Below are 18,219 nucleotides of genomic sequence, written 5' to 3'. Positions count from 1 at the left end.
ATGTACACAATTAATCCTAAAAATCAAATATTAAATGTTAAGCACTGTGAGATTTGTAAAATCTAAATTTTAAATTTAAAGTTACCGCTTACCATCGTTTCTATATCAACTGTAATGGTACTCTAATATCTTTCACAACATCGATAAGTTCGATAAATCATCGCCAACCACATATCTGATCTCTAGTGAGCACTGTTCAGTTGTTATTTTGGCTCCAACTTCACCGTTGCTTTTTGTTTCTTTTTGGTGGCTATGCTATTTTTCCGGCGCACACGAGTCCGCGCCTTCTAATTCGTTAAATATATCATCTCATTTCATACACATTAGTAAAATGTGCTTAGCATCATCGAGCCAGTCCCAGAGCGGCTACCATTGGCCGTAACCATTTGTCAAAAGGAGGAAATAAGCTAGACAGCAGAATGGTGAGTAAAGTCAAGTTTAAAATGCGACATTTTTGCAAACAAATTTATCTTTTATATAAATAAGATACAAACAGATTAACAGTGATTATATTTACAATTTGAATGGGATGATTGCAGCATTTTAAGAATAATACTTATAACGTTATTGAATAATTTAAAAATTATTAACTAGTTTTATGTCGCTACAAGAAGAAATTACAAATAAGTTATTATTTTTAAGGGTAAAAAGCTAAAGTTAAAGAAAGTTTGCATAAAAATTGGCTACAATGCATGATTTGCTATTATATGGACGTACACTCATAACATACCAGAAGTTTTTTTCTCACAGTAAAAAAACAATTCTCATTACATTAAAATACATTAATAGAAAATTCTAATTTGCAGTCACTGAGCCCAGGGTCTGTGGTTGGGGCATCCGAGGTCGTATCATCATAGTTGCTTTTTTCAAAGTGTAGTCCCAGCCCCGCCAACGAAACCATACAATACCCTGTCGGGCAGTCAAGTCTTGAGGATCATGCAGATAAAGTCCGTTTAATCCACGACCACATGACTTCCACCACCAGCCGCCCTGCAAACCAAAAAAAAAAAAAAAAAACAAACAAGGAATTGGTTAACTTTACAAAAGTTAAATTGTAAGTGATTTTAAAACCTTACCTTTAGCATACTTGCACAGTTGAGCGAGCTTCGATCATTATCTTTGTTGTATGTTGAGAATGGGCTATTGTTGGAGCCATACCATGGATCATTTAATGAATCACCAGCGTTTCCTTCGTATCCATCGATTTCCAGCTTATAATAATCTGCCTCCGAGTGTATTTTAAAATGCGAATACTGTGCAAACCTTCAAATTAAAACATAAAAACATTTTAATTGATATTATGATTTAATTTAATCCTTTCTGACATTTGCTAACTCTTTTATTTGGAAATTGTTTTAAACCAAATGAATAAGGAAATTAATACTCACCGCTTGTTACCTTCGAAATCCTCTAGTTCTACCCGCAATGCGTAGTCTTCATTATTTGTCAGCATATAAATATTTTCGTTGCCTAACCAAAACTCTTTTGCAGGCTCACCAAATCCATTTTTATAGTCCGCCCAATCGCGATTGAAGTTTTCACGCGGCTCTCCAAAATCATCCCGCCGTTGAATCACCTGCGATTAAGGTAATTTATTGAATTATTTTATTTAATTAAAATGAAAATAGTACATTACCGTCCAACCACCATCTGAGATACCCTGTTCACAATACACCTTTAAGAACCAATATGTTGTTCCACGAATTTGTAGGTAAAATACTCCAGACTGTTTCATGCCAGCATTTAAGATATCTACACAGGAGAAACCCTAGGTAAAGAATTTGCTTTATTAGTTAACTAAATGTATTAATTTAACTATCAACTATGATTGTAAAATGTGTATAGCTTACAATTAAAAGGTAGTTATAAGAGCGGACGATTCTTTGCCATGAACTTTGATTGAATAATGTTACTAAAAAAAGCATTTGCTTGACAGATCCCTGCTAAGTGGATGTCTGTGACCCGTCGATCACATCTTCACCAGACGAATTAACATCAAATGAAAGGAAGGGAAAGGTAACCAAGAATGCCAAGAAGATGGAAGATGAATTCCTACCCAAGCAAGATGTAATTGTCCCCCAATCAACAGTAAAAGTCATCATGTCCTGCTTTACAATGCTGAAGAATACAAGGTACTCCAGTAAAAATTTAAACGAAAGTTGTGTTCTATATTTTTCATTCTGTCCTAGTTGGCGACAATTGAAGGCGGAAACACAGCGGGAACGCCGACGAAATATCCACAGACATCAATTTTCCCTAGTCCGCATATCCTACCTTACTGGCAGTACCTAAGTCGAAGGAGGTCGTCGATGGACTACATCTTACAAATTTGAGCCGAGACGCCTCAGGAAAAGGCAGACGGCTTTACTTCCACATGGGTATGCCAGCTGCTGCAGTGCCTCCTGTTGGTGTGGACGTGGGCCTTTAGCAGGACAATGGAACAAATATTACAGTTTAAAACTATCAGAGCACAAAAAGCTTAATAGCCACTGTTAAACAAACATTTCTCCTGTAGAAATGAATCATTTTCATGTATTCTAATACTATTTATACAAGATACAATTATACTAAAAGAAATGTTTTCCTCCTCTCATCATCTCGCAGCAATATAGATTTAGAAATTCGAAAATTATTTCACATCCAACAGCTCGGAAACGGTCCACAAATATGTATGCTTTTCCTTTTAGCCACACCTCTCCCTCTCTTACCATACCATTGATAGAGTCCTGGTGAACCCACATATCTAAATCCGTGCAAAATTTGCCCGGAAGTGTGCCATGAATGTATGCGTTATCGTTCAGCCGTACCGACACCGCCTACTCCCTCAATAGTTCCTAGATGACCCAAATACCCTTGGTCTTACCATACCATTGATAGAGTCCTGGGGAACCTATAGTTCCAAATCCCAGCAAAATTCGCCGGAAAGCTTTGTCCACATTTAAATTAAGGTTTAAAAACAAACGGCTGCAAAATAACCATTACAGTGGGTCCCGGCCGTTAGCTCTCATTTTAAAATCAAAATGCAGCTGAACTACCAGGCGAACAGAAATGCCCAGCATGTTGATTTACAGAAAAACAGTCCACTTTTAACCAGAAGCTGCATCTGTTAGTTAACATACCCCTGTTAACAGCCGTTGCTACGAAGGGGGCGTTAGATTTGAACGATTATTTGTCAAAAATACCAGGCGAACAGAAATGACCAGCAGGTAGACGAGCTAAAATTTTTGTGAATCAAAAATTTCATTGCATACCCAAACTGGGCGGGCGGAGGAGCAGCTGCGTGCTCAAGATTTAATGAAAATTCGGCTGAAGTACCAGGAGAACATAAATGCCCAGTAGGCAGACGAACTAAAATTTTTGAACTCAACAGTCAACTGCTAAATTAATGAACACAAATTCCCTTAAGCTGCAGCAATGTAAAAAGGGGACTATAAGCATGAAGTATACATATTTTCGGACTGTTTCCGTGCGCATATTGCAGGGATTTCGTCCTTTAGGTTCACCAGGACTATAACAATGGTATGGAATAACCAAAGATATATGGGTCAACTAGGTACCATCGGGGGAGGTGGGGTTGTTTGTTGGGGGCGGCTGAAAGTAAAGGCATTCATATTTTTTGGCCATTTAGGTTCACTAGGACGATATCTTTGGCATGGTAAGACCAAGGATATATGGGTCATCTAGGAACCATCGGTTTTAATTGTCTGTTCGTCCGCGGCCTGACAGATACGGCAAAAAACAAAAAACTGCGAAAATGTTCTTTTTAATAACTTTAAATTTTCATATACCGGCCAAATAAAGCCCGATCCTGGCAGGATTGGCCGCGTTGAGCTCGTGAACGTCCATAATCGGAGTGTATTTTCCCCGAAAAGGATACACGTGGTTTACAAAACGATAGTCAAACTAGTTACCGGTTGCTTTACATGATTACAGACTTGGGTTTTATGAAATATATCTGCATATGTCGCTATCACCCATGCTGATTAAACTTTTCGACGCTATGGGCATTGGCGGCATCTGCCGCTTACGAGCTGCAAGCTAATTTCCCATTTGATCTTAGTTTTGCATCTCCACCTCGGGGACTTTGTGAATATCATCGCAGTGCTACCCAGAATTTGGCAAACAGGAATTGCCAATCGCTGCAGGCTCCAATATGCACTTGGACGCATCCATGCTGTTGAGGACACCATTGACCGCGTGTTTTTCACATGCATACGCTGCTCCTTAATATGGCGTGTGGTTCGTCTTCTCGTCTCCCAATAATTAATTAATAATTAGCACAATGCCAAAACTCAGATGTAAAACTGTCGTTTTTGCTTTGGTTAACACTTCCTCCTTTTATTCTATTTTTAAGACGTCCGGATAAAGCTGTGTAGCGCAGAAATCCCTTCCAACATGTGGAGTTTATATCGATGCCATCGATAATATTATTCATAAGATATCGATAGTAGTTATTACTTATGGTATTTTATGACGTTTAGTATTTTAAAACATAGACGGTCTTTCTAAGTGTGATATTTGCTACAGTTGTGATAATTTTTGTCACATACGAGTACTGATAGTTTTACTGAATGTATTTTATATCTTAAGAAGTCATTCTCGCGCCACTTGATTTCAAACGCAAATGCGACTGTTCTAATTGGATGGTTTTTTTAGTCCCACAGTATAAAAATACTTGATTGTAAAGAAATATTTCTAACATTGCTAACGGCGGTCACACTTATACATTTTCTCGAGCAAATAAATTGAATATTAATGTTGTTTGCAATAATATGCTCGCTTATAATTATTTTGAGATTTTCGGCGTGCGAAGACCAAAGTGTCGATGTCAAAAAAACTCTTGTTTGGGGACCAGGACTAAAACCTGACGACATTGTGCTGCCTGCAAGATATTTTTTTATCCATGCCGTCGACAAGACTGGGAAAAAGTAAACAATAGTAGTAAACATTGATTGTTGAAAGGAAATATAATTGGTTTCTGTTTGTATTTACAGATTTGCGTCCCGTACGTATTTAAAATTTCAAGTGCACATAAATGGACATTCTCCACATGGAAAATGTCGGTATAATATTAACCAAATTGATCGTGAAGACGGGTCCACCATTGTTCGTTACACTATTGCCGATTGGTGCGAGAATGTTGAGATTAATGTGCAATATAATGGCTCGCATGTAGCACATTCCCCTTATCTGGTTCAGAACAAGGTGTACTCGGAACGTTGCTACTGCCCGCAGGAGCTCAATCTTTGGCTGTTAAAAAATGACTGTGCCGCTTTCGAAGATGACAGACAGATATCCTGGGACTTGCACTCATTCAAGCGTGTGAACTTTAGTGCTATACGAGAAAATTTATTAAAAAGATATAATGCTCCTGAGAGTATTTCTTTGTGCCACTATGTGGTAAAAAACCAACAAATTTGGAGAAACTGCTATGGTAAATATACTGGATTCAAGATGTTTATGGATGCGACGTTGTCTGCACTGTCTCGCGTGGTTTTCCTGCCTGATATGGAATTTTATTTAAATCTTGGCGACTGGCCGCTATCGAAAAAAGGCGGTCAGCAAAGGACATCGGGCCCATACCCAATATTTTCATGGTGTGGAAGTGACGACACTTACGACATAACATTGCCTACGTATGATATTACCGAATCCACAATAGAGAATATGGGACGGGTTATGTTGGACATGTTATCGGTGCAAAAGGACGAATATTCATGGGAAAATAAAGAAGAAAAGGCTTTCTTTCGCGGCAGGGATTCACGACGAGAAAGATTGGATTTGATTGATCTGGCAAGAAAATATCCGGATGTAATCAACGCATCTATAACAAATTTCTTTTTCTTTCGTAATGAAGAGGATAAATACGGTCCCAAGGTACCGCATATATCCTTCATGGATTTCTTTAAGGTAAGTTCTTAATATTAATATAATTATTGATTTTAATACCTTTCATATTTTTAGTACAAATATCAGTTAAACATTGATGGAGCTGTTGCGGCATATCGACTACCCTATTTACTTGCAGGCGGATCTTTGGTTTTAAAACAAGATTCACATTATTACGAACATTTTTATAGTAAATTGGTACCATATAAGCATTTTGTGCCTATCAAGCGTGATCTCAGCGACGTAATCGAAAAAATAGCTTGGGCTAAAGAGAATGATGCCCGTGTTAAGGAAATCGTATCAAATGCGCGAGCATTTGTCGAAGCAAATCTTTTACCGCAACATATTTATTGTTATCACATGATATTATTTAAGGAGTGGAGCAATCGTTTAGTAGCCCCAATAGATGTGCTTCAGGGTATGGAAAAACTAAATTCGAGTTATACATGCTCTTGCAAACAAAAACAGTTTAAAGATGAACTTTAGACTTTGATCTTTTTGTACTTTTATCTATCATATTAAGTAGTAAAAATATTAAATAAACTCTTTAAATGTTTAAATGGCACTGAGCGACACTTATTCTGGGAAAAACATCAAATTGCCAACTTGGTATAGGCAATATCTATACTCCGAGAACATCGAAAATTGGTAAACAGGGATGAAGATGAAATGATATTGAATAAAACTAACATCCTTGCAATTTATATATTGGCTATACATATATTTATTATCTTTCCTCTACACTTATGTATACCCTGTCCAAACTTTAACAAGTAAGAGGTTCTGGTCGAGAGCTCCCGACTAGGGGATACCCTGAACCCTTTTCTTCCAACATCAAATGCATATATATATTCATATTAGAAGCTATATGTCAAGTTTGAGGACTCTAGCTCTTATTATTTACCAAAATTGCCCAAAAAACAGGAGCTCGATAACGATTTTTATCGATTACTTGGAAACGGAGTAAGTTATCGATTATCGGAAACAAACTCGATCTGCGCAGGCACTAGGAGCACCTACATCTAAAATTTGAATATTTCCGCGCGGAGTTATGTCGTTTTGGAACGTCATATCTCCGCGCGAAGTTATGTCGTATTGGAGTTATGTCGTTTTGGAACGACATATCTCCCCGTGGAGTTATGTCGTTTTGGAACGTCATATCTCCGCGCGGAGTTATGTCGTTTTGGAACGCCATATCTCCGCGCGGAGCTATGTCGCTTCAAAACGACATAACTTCCCGTGGAGTTATGTCGTTTTGGAGTTATGTCGTTTTGGAACGTCATATCTCCGCGCGAAGCTATGTCGTTTTGGAACGTCATATCTCCCCTTGGAGTTATGTCGTTTTGGAACGTCATATCTCCGCGGGGAGTTATGTCGTTTTGGAACGTTTTATCTCCCCGTGGAGTTATGTCGTGTTGGAACATCCATATCTCCGGGCGGAGTTATGTCGTTTTGGAACATCATATCTCCGTGCGGAATTATGTCGTTTTGGAACATCATATCTCCGCGCGGAGTTATGTCGTTTTAGAACGTCATATCTCCGAGGGGAGTTATGTCGTTTTCGAACGACATATCTCCGCGAGGAGTTATGTCGTTTTGGAACGTCATATCTCCCCGTGGAGTTATGTCGTATTGGAGTTATGTCGTTTTGGAACGTCATATCTTCCCGTGGAGTTATGTCGTTTTGGAGTTATGTCGTTTTGGAACGTCATATCTCCGCGCGGAGCTATGTCGTTTTGGAACGTCATATCTCCGCGCGGAGCTATGTCGTTTTGGAACGTCATATCTCCGCGCGGAGCTATGTCGTTTTGGAACGTCATATCTACCCGTGGAGTTATGTCGTTTTGGAACGTCATATCTCCCCGTGGAGTTATGTCGTTTTGGAACGTCATATCTCCCCGTGGAGCTATGTCGTTTTGGAGTTATGTCGTTTTGGAACGTCATATCTCCCCGTGGAGTTATGTCGTTTTGGAACGTCATATCTCCATGATGTAACCTCTTGCCATTTTGTCGATTTTATATTAAATTGGTACCATATAAGCATTTTGGGCCTATCAAGCGAGTTATGTCGTTTTGGAACATCATATCTCCGCGCGGAGTTATGTCGTTTTGGAACGTCATATCTCCGCGGGGAGTTATGTCGTTTTGGAACGTCATATCTCCGCGCGGAGTTATGTCGTTTTGGAACGTCATATCTCCGCGGGAAGTTATGTCGTTTTGGAACGTCATATCTCCGCGCGGAGCTATGTCGTTTTGGAACGTCATATCTCCGCGCGGAGCTATGTCGTTTTGGAACGTCATATCTCCGCGCGGAGCTATGTCTTTTTGGAACGTCATATCTCCCCGTGGAGTTATGTCGTTTTGGAGTTATGTCGTTTTGGAACGTCATATCTCCCCGTGGAGTTATGTCGTTTTGGAACGTCATATCTCCCCGTGGAGCTGTGTCGTTTTGGAGTTATGTCGTTTTGGAACGTCATATCTCCCCGTGGAGTTATGTCGTTTTGGAACGTCATATCTCCATGATGTAACCTCTTGCCATTTTGTCGATTTTATATTAAATTGGTACCATATAAGCATTTTGGGCCTATCAAGCGAGTTATGTCGTTTTGGAACATCATATCTCCGCGCGGAGTTATGTCGTTTTGGAACGTCATATCTCCCCGTGGAGTTATGTCGTTTTGGAACATCATATCTCCGCGCGGAGCTATGTCGTTTTGGAACGTCATATCTCCCCGTGGAGTTATGTCGTTTTGGAACGTCATATCTCCGCGCGGAGTTATGTCGTTTTGGAACATCATATCTCCGCGCGGAGTTATGTCGTTTTGGAACGTCATATCTCCCCGTGGAGTTATGTCGTTTTCGAACGTCATATCTCCCCGTGGAGTTATGTCGTTTTGGAACGTCATATCTCCCCGTGGAGTTATGTCGTTTTGGAGCTATGTCGTTTTGGAACGTCATATCTCCCCGTGGAGTTATGTTGTTTTGGAACGTCATATCTCCCCGTGGAGTTATGTCGTTTTGGAACGTCATATCTCCGCGGGGAGTTATGTCGTTTTGTAACGACATATCTCCATGATGTAACCTCTTGCCATTTAAGCATTTTGTGCCTATCAAGCATGATCTCAGCGACGTAATCGAAAAAATAGCTTGGGCTAAAGAGAATGATGCCCGTGTTAAGGAAATCGTATCAAATGCGCGAGCATTTGTCGAAGCAAATCTTTTACCGCAACATATTTATTGTTATCACATGATATTATTTAAGGAGTGGAGCAATCGTTTAGTAGCCCCAATAGATGTGCTTCAGGGTATGGAAAAACTAAATTCGAGTTATACATGCTCTTGCAAACAAAAACAGTTTAAAGATGAACTTTAGACTTTGATCTTTTTGTACTTTTATCTATCATATTAAGTAGTAAAAATATTAATTAAACTCTTTAAATGTTTAAATGGCACTGCGCGATACTTATTCTGGGAAAAACATCAAATTGCCAACTAGGTATAGGCAATATCTATACTCCGAGAACATCAAAAATGGGTTAAAAGGGATGAAGATGAAATGATTGATGCTTTTTTAATATGATTCTGTTTGATTTTGCTACAGACTAAAACACTTGAGCGATTATGTATGAAACGTAAAATGTATTTACCTTAACATCCTTTAGTGTAATTATATCATTGGTAAATGTGTTATTTACTACTGCTGGTTTGTTCTTGACACTTGGAAAGATAACGCCGCCTTTCCGAACAACTGATTTTGTCGGTGTTGTATTCCACGAAGAAGAAGATGCAGTGACTGGTGTTGCATTAACCATAATGCCCAGTATATTGTTGATATTTGTGCTGGAAGAAGTAGATTGGCTGTTCATAGCACTAGTAGGCGTGCCCAATGTTGGGTAAATAGCTGTTGACGTATTATATTTCATAGAAGATTGTGTCGTTGATGAAGGCGTTGTGGTTGGCTCATTTAAATCGGTCAAGCTTTCATCAATAACAGAGTACCTGAATGGAATTGAACAACTCTTATTTTATATAAAATATAGTAGAGTATATAAATCGTACCTGCTTGGATCGTACTCCACCAAACGATCAATAGTTGGATCTCCCAAAAGTTCACTGGGACCTGGTCGCTGTGCAAGTATTTGAACATCATCCTCTTGCTTTTTTAATCGTTTTTCAACCATATCTAAATTGTTGATTATCAAATTGGTTTTTGTTTTTAGGTCCTGGTGTATTTCTCCAATTGCACGTTCTTGCCGCTGAGTTTGTGTGAGAAGTGCATCCGATTTAGGCAATAAATGATCAACAGAAGACTTAGTACCCACCACGACGTCCCACACTTCGTCCATTTTTTCGGAAACCGAAACCATTGGACGCATTTGCTTGACAAGCGCATCAATTTTACTAGACTTAATGGCTGGAAAGGCCGTTGTTGTGACATTGAATCCGTTTAATTGCTCGTGATGATCGACAACAGCATCATGAATGTCGTTAATCATACGCAGCATACGGCCTATATTTTCCGACTCAATATTTATATGGAACTGCAATTTTTTGTCAATGTTTTCGGTTGAATCGCGCAATTGGTTGACTTCGGCGGACACATGAGTCATAACTTCGGCTGTCATTGCTTTCGTAATTTCCACAACATTCATTGTAATAGGCTTTTTCTCGCTTGCCTCTGCGTTAAATTCATCTACTTGCAAAAAGTTGTTGTCTATTTGCGTTTTCAGCACTTCAAGCTTCAAGTCAATGTCGCTGACTTTCTGATCCAACTTCACGAGCCGGCTATCGATTTGGAACGTGGAAGAGCTAGCGGTTATAGGCTTATGCATTTCACTGTCTGGACGAGCACCCGTTTCGGGTACAATGTAAACCACATTTGAAAGCTTAGAATCGAGACTACTTAGTTTCGACAGCGCCTCTTCAGTCTTTTCTACATTGTTGGTAACACGATTCTCCAGACTTTCTATGTGCTCCATTAGATCCTCCACTGATCTGCCCAGGTTGTCGATTCGTTTCAATTTTCCCTCAAGCGTTGTGATAATTATCTCAAATATACTCAGCAATTGTTGTTCTCTAAAATGAAAAATGTATACATCGCATATTTTAAAATAAAACAAAACTATAAAAATACATAGATATCGCGAATCTTCTTCTTCCACTTTGCGTTTGGGTACATGAAGGAAATCGGTCTGCGAATAAAGGGTACCTTTTTTTTTGCTACAAAACTGATAAGGATCATGCCAATAATATATGCTTATTACCACATTTTGTTTTAACTAAATTTTGAAATCCACTTCTGAATGGAAATGCGGGATTGCGATAGAACTGACATAGTTTCTTACCTCGCGTTCGGTCAGAAAGGGAAATAAAGGTTGGGTATAAATAAAATGTTCGCCAAAGAGAAGTGTGTCCCCTGGGAGAGTTTTCATTGTATATTATATTGCACTTATAGTACAATGTCAAATGGATTTTGGTCTGATCAAAATATTTAATAATTTGCATTCACTTTGGTCCAAGCTGTCTTGAACAGTGTCTGTTTTTTTGTTTTATTTGTTCATTTCCCACACTCTCGGCCACAGCAGACCGGTTTTGACTAGTTGGTGCGCAATCCAATCAACGACTCAAGCGCTTTTACGCTCATTTACGAATGTTTTTATACCCTGTACCTAATTGAGGCAGATACCAACATTATATTGCAAAAATAAATACGACTAGCATCAACAGACGAGCCCAAATAATTCTGCTTATTTTTTTCCTACAGATTTAAGAAACTTGAGGCTTTAGTTAAGAAAACCATTTGATTGACAATAAATATCGAATAGAACTAAAATCCCTGCAATTTACATATTGCCTATATATTTATTATCTTTCACCTACACTTATGTATACCCTGTCCAAACTTAAACAAGTAAGAGGTTCTAGTCGGGAGCTCCCGACTAGGGGATACCCTGAACCCTCTTCTTCCAACTTCAAATGCATATATATATTCACATTAGAAGCTATATGTCAAGTTTGGGACTCTAGCTCTTATTATTTACCAAAATTTCCCAAAAAACAGGAGCTCGATAACGATTTTTATCGATTACTTGGAAACGGAGTAAGTTATCGGTTATCGGAAACAAACTCGATCTGCGCAGGCAGGAGCACCTACATCTAAAATTTGAATATTTCCGCGCGGAGCTATGTCGTTTTGGAACGTCATATCTCCGCGCGGAGTTATGTCGTTTTGGAATGTCATATCTCCCCGTTGACTTATGTCGTTTTGGAACATCATATCTCCGCGGGGAGCTATGTCGTTTTGGAACGTCATATCTCCGCGGGAAATTATGTCGTTTTGGAACGACATATCTCCGCGAGGAGTTATGTCGTTTTGGAACGACATATCTCCCCGTGGAGTTATGTCGTTTTGGAGTTATGTCGTTTTGGAGTTATGTCGTTTTGGAACGTCATATCTCCCCTTGGACTTATGTCGTTTTGGAACATCATATCTCCGCGGGGAGTTATGTCGTTTTGGAACGTCATATCTCCCCGTGGAGTTATGTCGTTTTGGAGTTATGTCGTTTTGGAACGTCATATCTCCGCGGGAAGTTGTGTCGTTTTGGAACGACATATCTCCGCGCGGAGTTATGTCGTTTTGGAGTTATGTCCTTTTGGAACGTCATATCTCCCCGTGGAGTTATGTTGTTTTGGAACGACATATCTCCGCGCGGAGTTATGTCGTTTTGGAACGTCATATCTCCGCGCGGAGTTATGTCGTTATGTCGTTTTGGATTTATGTCGTTTTGGAACGTCATATCTCCCCTTGGACTTATGTCGTTTTGGAACATCATATCTCCGCGGGGAGTTATGTCGTTTTGGAACGTCATATCTCCCCGTGAAGTTATGTCGTTTTGGAACGTCATATCTCCGCGCGGAGTTATGTCGTTATGGAACGTCATATCTCCGCGCGGAGTTATGTCGTTTTGGAACGACATATCTCCGCGCGGAGTTATGTCGTTTTGGAACGACATATCTCCCCGTGGAGTTATGTCGTTTTGGAGTTATGTCTTTTTGGAACGTCATATCTCCGCGCGGAGTTATGTCGTTTTGGAACGTCATATCTCCGCGGGGAGTTATGTCGTTTTGGAACATCATATCTCCGCGCGGAGCTATGTCGTTTTGGAGTTATGTCGTTTTGGAACGTCATATCTCCGCGCGGAGTTATGTCGTTTTGGAACGACATATCTCCCCGTGGAGCTATGTCGTTTTGGAGTTATGTCGTTTTGGAACGTCATATCTCCCCTTGGACTTATGTCGTTTTGGAACATCATATCTCCGCGGGGAGTTATGTCGTTTTGGAACGTCATATCTCCCCGTGAAGTTATGTCGTTTTGGAACGTCATATCTCCGCGGGAAGTTATGTCGTTTTGGAACGACATATCTCCGCGCGGAGTTATGTCGTTTTGGAGCTATGTAGTTTTGGAACGTCATATCTCCGGGCGGAGTTATGTCGTTATGGAACGTCATATCTCCGCGCGGAGTTATGTCGTTTTGGAACGTCATATCTCCGCGCGGAGTTATGTCGTTTTGGAACGACATATCTCCCCGTGGAGCTATGTCGTTTTGGAGTTATGTCGTTTTGGAACGTCATATCTCCCCTTGGACTTATGTCGTTTTGGAACATCATATCTCCGCGGGGAGTTATGTCGATTTGGAACGTCATATCTCCCCGTGGAGTTATGTCGTTTTGGAACGTCATATCTCCGCGGGAAGTTATGTCGTTTTGGAACGACATATCTCCGCGCGGAGTTATGTCGTTTTGGAGTTATGTCGTTTTGGAACGTCATATCTCCATTGCCATTTTGTCGATTTGGGTCAAAATTTTGAGTTAAGCAGAGATGCTTCCTTCTGCCTGTTACATACATTTGGATTTTGCACAAATACAATATACCCTTATACTCATTTTTAATGGGTTGAGGGTATAAAAACGAATTTTTTTTTTAGATTCTAAGGCGAAAGGGAAGAGAGGCATGTCAAAAAACATGTAAAAACATAATAATTTGGCCATGTTTTGTGTAGTGCTTACAAATTTCAGATCAATGTTGAATTTTATTGATATATTTCTAATCGGTCGAGATTTTGACAAAAGAGGTAACCCCGTTTGTATAGGAAAATACATATTTCTGAGATCGAAAAGTTCCCACAGACGGAGAGACAGACGGACATTGGCAAATCGACTCAGAGCCTCTTTCTGATTAAGAATATATATACTTTAGACATACTGTTAGACATACTATATTCTGAATTGTAAGAGAGCAAGAATTCGACTAGAAGCTATTCTCAACTCGTTGAGCATCTAGTTTCAAAAATCTCAACTTAACTTTGTTGTTTTTGTTCAGATCTATATAAATTTAAAAACAAGACAACGTAGTCTTAAAATCGATATTTATTTATAGAGTCTTAGTTGGAATTTTTCTTTACTCAACAAATGAAATACTTGAGCAAATTTTGTAAAACCCTAGATATAATAAAAATGCAGAACTTTCAAATCGACGCGCAACAGAAAAATTTGAAATTTTATTTTGGTTCGAAGTTCTCCGCGTTCCACAAACGGACAGAAACGTCTAGATTGAATCGAACATTGAAAAACAGGGTATAATTATAAAGTTGGTCTGGTTCTATGCTTCAGGCCACTAGCTTTTGTAACTCCGGGTTAGACGCGGTCTCCAAGGCAGAGAGATAGCAATACATGGCTTGTTTGACGCAGATTTTCGCACGGATCGAAGGATATATATATATATACGTGATGGCGTATCCTTTTTGAGCTCTCATTATCCTAAATGCAGGACATCATCAGGGTTTCAAATTCTTTTTCAAATTAACACTTTTGATATTCAACAATAAATTTATATGTTAATTTCTGCAATAAGATGTACTTCTAAGTTTATATCTTTTTATAAAATAAACATAAATTACGGCTGTCAATGGGCAAACTTGATGGCTTAAATGAGTGTAAATCAATTGGCGTAAACGGCATTTAATCTCAAGGAGCTTCGTAATTGTGTTAATTTAAGTAAGTTTCGAGAAAACGAGATGCATTCAAGTCTTAAATGAACTAGCCTGGTATACTTTTGGGAGCTAGCATAGATATTACATTTTCGAGCATTATATTTTCAACTAGTTGGCTGTTAACAAAATGAATTACATAAAATTACAAACGGCGAATCGTAGTAGATAGTGGTAGACACACAAGTATGTATTTCCACATGTAATGACTTATATTAGCTTTTTTTTTCTTTTCGTTTTTCATTCATATTAGTATGTGCCTATAAAAACTTCAGTTAACCAGTGTGCAAAAAACCAGTTTGTTGCCGCAATCTTTTGTTTTGATCATTTGATTTCACACAAAAGCGCGCAATGTACATAAGTTTATGAACAAAGCTGTGTAGAAAATATTTTTCAATGTGTGTTTACATTGCATCTATATATATATACATACATATATATATATATATATATATATATATATATATATACATATTTAGATGTACATAATATAAAATTATAAAACCTTACCTCGTTCGCAAGTTTCCATTACGCGTCGAGTTTAATGTCTTTGCAGCAAGCTTAAAGCTTGCCGCAGCGGTAGCCCCGCTATTTATTTGGCTAGCACTAGTTCGCGGCAGCGCTAGGCGTAAATTCGAATTCGAATTCGCATTTACCGCAGGGGTGCGCGCCGTACCGCCAGCGGAGTGAGTGGCTGCGAATGTGCCCGATTGTGTATAGCTCGATAGTACGATATTTGCGATCAAGAGTACGACTGTAAAAGACAGCCGGCCCCTGAATCGTTTCTGCAAGGGTATCATTACGGCGAACCACGAATTCAAGCCTCTTTCTTGTATTGGCTGAATTTATTAATTATGCTTTGAACACTTTGCAATAAGGTTAATGTTTATAATATATATGTGTATATTTATATATATGTTCACATATATTGGTTGAACAGCTCAATGGACTACAAAAGAGCAGCAAAAAAGCAGCGCATTGAAAAATCTTGTAACTATCTAGTTTGAAGTAGACCTTTGCAACAAATATTTTCTTCACATTTTCACTGAATACATACATAAATTTGTTAGCCGAGCTTTGCGCTGCAACACGTTAATACATAACGAACTGCTTTGAACAGTTAAATTTTAACACTTTTTAGCAAATCAATGGGCATTATTTTCAAATCATATATCATTTTTAGCTTCTACAAATGCAAATGCTTATTTACTTATAAATAAATACGATAAGTGTATACCGTTCATATTTGTGGCAAAAAAAAAAAAAATATAACTTGATTATTTTGTAAACTGCGATTTGGCTATTCAATTGTTGCAAAAATATTGTACATATATATACATTTATTTAATTACTTATTTAAATAAATATATGTATATATATATATAGTGTACCAAAAACTACATAACTTCATGTGCACATTCTCTTCTGAAAAATGGTGGCGATTTTTGCGTGTTTCATGAGGATTTTATCTTATATATTTATATATTGTATATTATTATATTTAAATGACGATCAGCAATTATTGATAGACAATAAAATTGTAATTGATATTTAATAATTCACAACCGAACATATCCGTAGGTGAAACTTTTCTGTACCCGAGACGTGCTTAGATCTCGATTTGTCTGAGATACAATGCAGCTCGCTGAAAGTTCGGCCCTAATTAACGGAACAGCAACTAGCAGCTTTACAACATATAGAGAAACTCACCACGCAGAGAGCAAAAGTGGAACTCGTTTTCTGGGTCTAACGAAAGTGAGAGTGGTTATGATGCATTTACTTGTATGCTTGTTTGCCGTTTAGCTGCTCTAAAAGCGTGTGAATGCTCGGCCTGCAACTATATAAGTATATACAAAAAATTATACTTTTAAGCAAATACCATATATACGTGTACATATTACAGCTGTAAACTGCAGCACACCATATATTTATTCTGCAATTGCCATTTCCAGCTACGCGGTATCCATTGCATGCCTGTGCATATATGTTGAAGCAAATGCTTATATTGATTTTAATTTCATTATGACTAAAAGTTTTCAGTCTAAACTGTGCGTAAACTGATTTTGTTATTTACCATTTGCACTATTTGGGCTATCATAATTCATTATTTATTTATTTACATACGTCCACATCGCATTTTATTGCATACTTTTGAAAACTTCATGCTCTGCTCGCACTTACTGAGCTTCGTTTGTCGAAAGCCGCAAGGTATGCAGTGGGGCGGAGGAAATATGAGCTTTACGTAATGAACCATAACGGTAACAGGGCATGTGTTTGATTTCGTATAATGAAAATAAATGCGCAAAATATGATATAACAAAAACTTCACTCTGAAAGCTTCTGTGATCGCAACGATCTTGAAAGCTACAAAAGCTGTTTTCCTATTCCACACGCAGCAAATATTTCGATATTTTTTTTTCCATTTCCCTTATATCGCACAAAATGGATTTTGAGACATGTCTTACATGAGCTAGAATCACGAAACTTGTTGTTAAGATTCGCGTACATAATAAAGTTTAAAAATAATTCCTCTTTTTGATGCCGCCCACCGCCCACCATTCCACACAAAATTAAAAATGCAATTTGAATTTGTACTAACTTTAGGCGTGCTCACGTGTGTGTATGCAGTTTTCTTTTTGTGTGTGTATGCACCGAAAGAAGCTACGAGGTTTGTAGTGGCAGTTTGGCTCTGACAGGGTACAGGGTATCCTCAAGTAGTGCACTCCAAACTGGTAAATGAATGAAAATTGGTAAAAATTAATTGGTAAGTTATAATTTATGTTACAGACAGATAGAAGCAATTGGGAACTCGTAAAGCTTATATATTCCTGATTATCATCAATAGACGACTCGATCTAGCCATGTCCGTCTGTCTGTTCGTATATATAAATGCTTCGATCCCAGATTTACAGAAATTATGAAAGAAGTTTTTCATTCCGTTTCCTAACAATCGATAAATATCTGTACCTAAATCCTGTTTGAAGGATAACAAAGGTGAGGAACTGATAACAACTAGAAAAAAAGACACTTCTTATCCACTTCAAATTCTCAGATAGTATCCCATTTCCGGTCTCAGACGTACCCACTCAATCTAAGACGAAATCCTTATCCTTGTTTTCCTTAGATTGGTCTGTTATCCCTATCCTTGTTTTCCTTAGATTGGTCTGTTAGTGGAACTAAATCCCGACCTAATCCTGTGTCGGCAGTCATGGCTCCTCTCCAGATAATAATAATTTTCTACATTGCAATTTAGTTTTTAACTTTATTATTTGTGTCAACGAA

The 18,219-nt window shown here is 38.4% G+C and overlaps 1 protein-coding gene, 1 long non-coding RNA gene and 1 other non-coding gene across 7 annotated transcripts; 2 read left to right on the top strand and 1 right to left on the bottom strand.

Annotated features, from left to right (window-relative positions):
• Window positions 1-187: 187 nt before the first annotated feature.
• On the top strand, window positions 188-2,581 carry LOC26531453 (uncharacterized). Of its 4 annotated transcripts, XR_004304068.2 has the most exons (6): window positions 188-422; window positions 807-1,054; window positions 1,492-1,587; window positions 1,712-1,772; window positions 1,937-2,132; window positions 2,190-2,581. It is a non-coding gene; the product is annotated as an uncharacterized lncRNA (long non-coding RNA). The 4 variants fall into 4 exon arrangements; XR_004304069.2 differs by lacking the exon at window positions 1,712-1,772 and having other exon boundaries at window positions 191-422; XR_011417020.1 differs by lacking the exons at window positions 807-1,054; window positions 1,712-1,772 and having other exon boundaries at window positions 195-422.
• On the bottom strand, window positions 505-16,291 carry LOC6626404 (uncharacterized). Of its 2 annotated transcripts, XM_032436616.2 has the most exons (8): window positions 15,448-16,291; window positions 10,212-10,965; window positions 9,949-10,145; window positions 9,537-9,888; window positions 1,637-1,768; window positions 1,389-1,576; window positions 1,077-1,263; window positions 505-990 (listed from the first exon to the last, which is right to left on the bottom strand). In XM_032436616.2, exons 1-8 carry the CDS (start codon window positions 15,735-15,737, stop codon window positions 796-798), a joined length of 2,295 nt encoding a protein of 764 aa, XP_032292507.1. In that variant the 5' UTR covers window positions 15,738-16,291; the 3' UTR covers window positions 505-795. The 2 variants fall into 2 exon arrangements, with proteins under 2 accessions (XP_032292507.1, XP_070066457.1); XM_070210356.1 differs by having other exon boundaries at window positions 9,949-10,965; window positions 15,448-16,290.
• On the top strand, window positions 3,505-6,449 carry LOC26530919 (uncharacterized). The gene is made up of 4 exons (XR_011417019.1): window positions 3,505-3,519; window positions 4,657-4,928; window positions 4,995-5,910; window positions 5,965-6,449. It is a non-coding gene; the product is annotated as an uncharacterized protein (transcript).
• Window positions 16,292-18,219: the final 1,928 nt, after the last annotated feature.

The sequence above is a fragment of the Drosophila virilis genome, chromosome 5 (assembly GCF_030788295.1).
Source record: "Drosophila virilis strain 15010-1051.87 chromosome 5, Dvir_AGI_RSII-ME, whole genome shotgun sequence".
Lineage (NCBI taxonomy): Eukaryota > Metazoa > Arthropoda > Insecta > Diptera > Drosophilidae > Drosophila > Drosophila virilis.
Note: the sequence above shows the minus strand (reverse complement) of the source record. Positions and strands in the feature narration are given on the sequence as shown.

Coding starts and splice junctions, on each gene's coding strand:
- LOC6626404 (XM_070210356.1), bottom strand. CDS start 15,737: ATGATACCCTTGCAGAAACGATTCAGGGGCCGGCTGTCTTTTACAGTC. Junction 10,966..15,447: donor AATGGAAACTTGCGAACGAG/GTAAGGTTTTAT, acceptor TTTTCATTTTAG/AGAACAACAATTGCTGAGTA. Junction 1,577..1,636: donor TCTCAGATGGTGGTTGGACG/GTAATGTACTAT, acceptor CCTTAATCGCAG/GTGATTCAACGGCGGGATGA.